Source organism: Ceratosolen solmsi, unplaced genomic scaffold, assembly GCF_000503995.2.
Source record: "Ceratosolen solmsi marchali unplaced genomic scaffold, CerSol_1.0 scaffold43, whole genome shotgun sequence".
Taxonomy (NCBI): domain Eukaryota; kingdom Metazoa; phylum Arthropoda; class Insecta; order Hymenoptera; family Agaonidae; genus Ceratosolen; species Ceratosolen solmsi.
The window spans coordinates 1,873,268-1,875,084 of record NW_011948431.1 but is presented as its reverse complement, the minus strand read 5'-3'; the positions used below and the strand labels follow the sequence as shown (position 1 = coordinate 1,875,084).

Here is a 1,817-nt window from a genome sequence, read left to right as displayed (position 1 = left end):
TTTTTTTTGTGTTTTTTTTTTTTTTTTTTTTTTTTTTTTTTTTATTAAATATATGCACTCGAATAACAATATGAATGATCAAAATAAACGTAGCTAAAGCTTGGACGACTGACTGACCTGTTCGAGATGCTTGAGTTTGGACAAGGAAACCGGAAGAGCAGAGATTTGATTGGAACTGACGTTGAGCCTTTTCAGTTGGACGAGAGTACCGATAACCTCTGGTAATTGGGTAAGTCTGTTACCGCTTAGATTGAGATTTTTTAGCAATGTCAGTTTTTGGACCTCGACAGAGAGCACGGTGAACTTGTTGTCGGCGAGGTTGAGACTACGCAGGAACGGCGCCAAGGCTAAGAGGTCATCGGTGAACTTGTCGAGTTGTCTCCGGGACAGATCTAACGTACCTGTGCTCTTGGCCATCTCGTAATGCTGCTTTAATCCAAAGTTTCCCATTTTCGCTGGCTTATTCGATCACTATTATAACTATTATGGAGTGCGAAACCGCGATGTTTAGGCGAGAACGGGACGTGTGCGTGTCACCTGCCGTTCGTTTTTACGCTTCTCAGTGCAACTGTTAATTTAACGTCGCAATACATTGATTCGATCGAGCGATTATTGTAAAGCAGCTACCTCTCCATGCCCACTCACGCATTTGTTTATCAATTTGAATTTGACACGGTAGCTTCGGCCTCGAGAATTAACAGCACTAACGGGCAGGAAATCGATGTCGTTCCACTCCCGTCATAACCTCCAAATTTGATGATACTCGGCTCGGTTCCTACACTAACAATTGCCGACCTTCCAACTCCTCTCCCCGTGACTCGCTCGACATTCGATCTCACGCGAAGAATTGCTATCTATTATAGCGACGCAATTCTTCTAAAGCTTTTCAAGCTTTCAATCGTGAGCCGATGAAATGAAACGCAAAAGCCACAATCGTCAAATGCGCAACAGCTGTACGTCAGCCATTAATCGCTGCACGCGCATTCGCCCGCGAGTTCATTTATTTTTCCCGCCTTATTTGAAAGACCACATTATTACTTGACACTCGACTACGTTGCTCTCCGTCTATTACTCAAATAAGCTTTAACAATAATCACGAAACAATAATTTCAATCGGTCAATAGTGATTTAATGTTTTTCTATGCTGGTAATATTTATACAAACGTCAAGATAAAAGATTTAGTATTTTAACGAATAGTTCAAAATTTCTCAGTTGGTCAATATCGCGTATAAAGCATTAAATAATAAGTGCGCATAAATAAAACTCTACTCGTTAATACGATTATTATTATCTACATTGTTCATTACAAATGTATGTATAATGTAAATTTTTTATTTACAGGTTTATTAATAATATAAGGAATAGTTCATTTTATTTTAGGTTTTCAAAATTTATTGAAACCTCAAATATTACTGGCGACCATGCGATACGGCATTATTATGGATCCTTCCTTACTGTAAATTAATTTATTTGCCGTAATAAATTTTTCATCGATCGCCTCCTAACAATGACATTTATCAATTATTTTTCAAATACATTGTAGTAAAAATTTTATATTGCAGGGACAATTGGTACGTATTGGTAATTATTTATTTTCCACTTTTATATTTACATCATATTATGCAGCATAATTACTAAAACATTTTTAGAATACGATAATGCTAATTAGCATAATAGAGTAGAGATGAGGTAGAGAGATCTACTTCATCGATTAACCAAAAACGTTTAATTTTACAGTATGCTAAATCACTGTTTTGAATAAGATTTTTCTGCGAAATACAACGCAACACTAAATCATAAAAAAAAAAACTAAACA

The 1,817-nt window shown here is 36.4% G+C and overlaps 1 protein-coding gene across 1 annotated transcript in view; it reads right to left on the bottom strand.

The window, feature by feature from the left end:
- The window catches only part of LOC105364170 (leucine-rich repeat-containing protein 57), a 1,853-nt gene extending 1,184 nt beyond the window's left edge, over positions 1-669 (bottom strand). The window contains exon 1 of the mRNA XM_011502041.1: positions 118-669. Within this exon, the coding sequence (XP_011500343.1) occupies positions 118-450 (333 nt within the window). The 5' untranslated portion in view covers positions 451-669. The remainder of the gene's footprint in view (positions 1-117) is intronic.
- Positions 670-1,817: the final 1,148 nt, after the last annotated feature.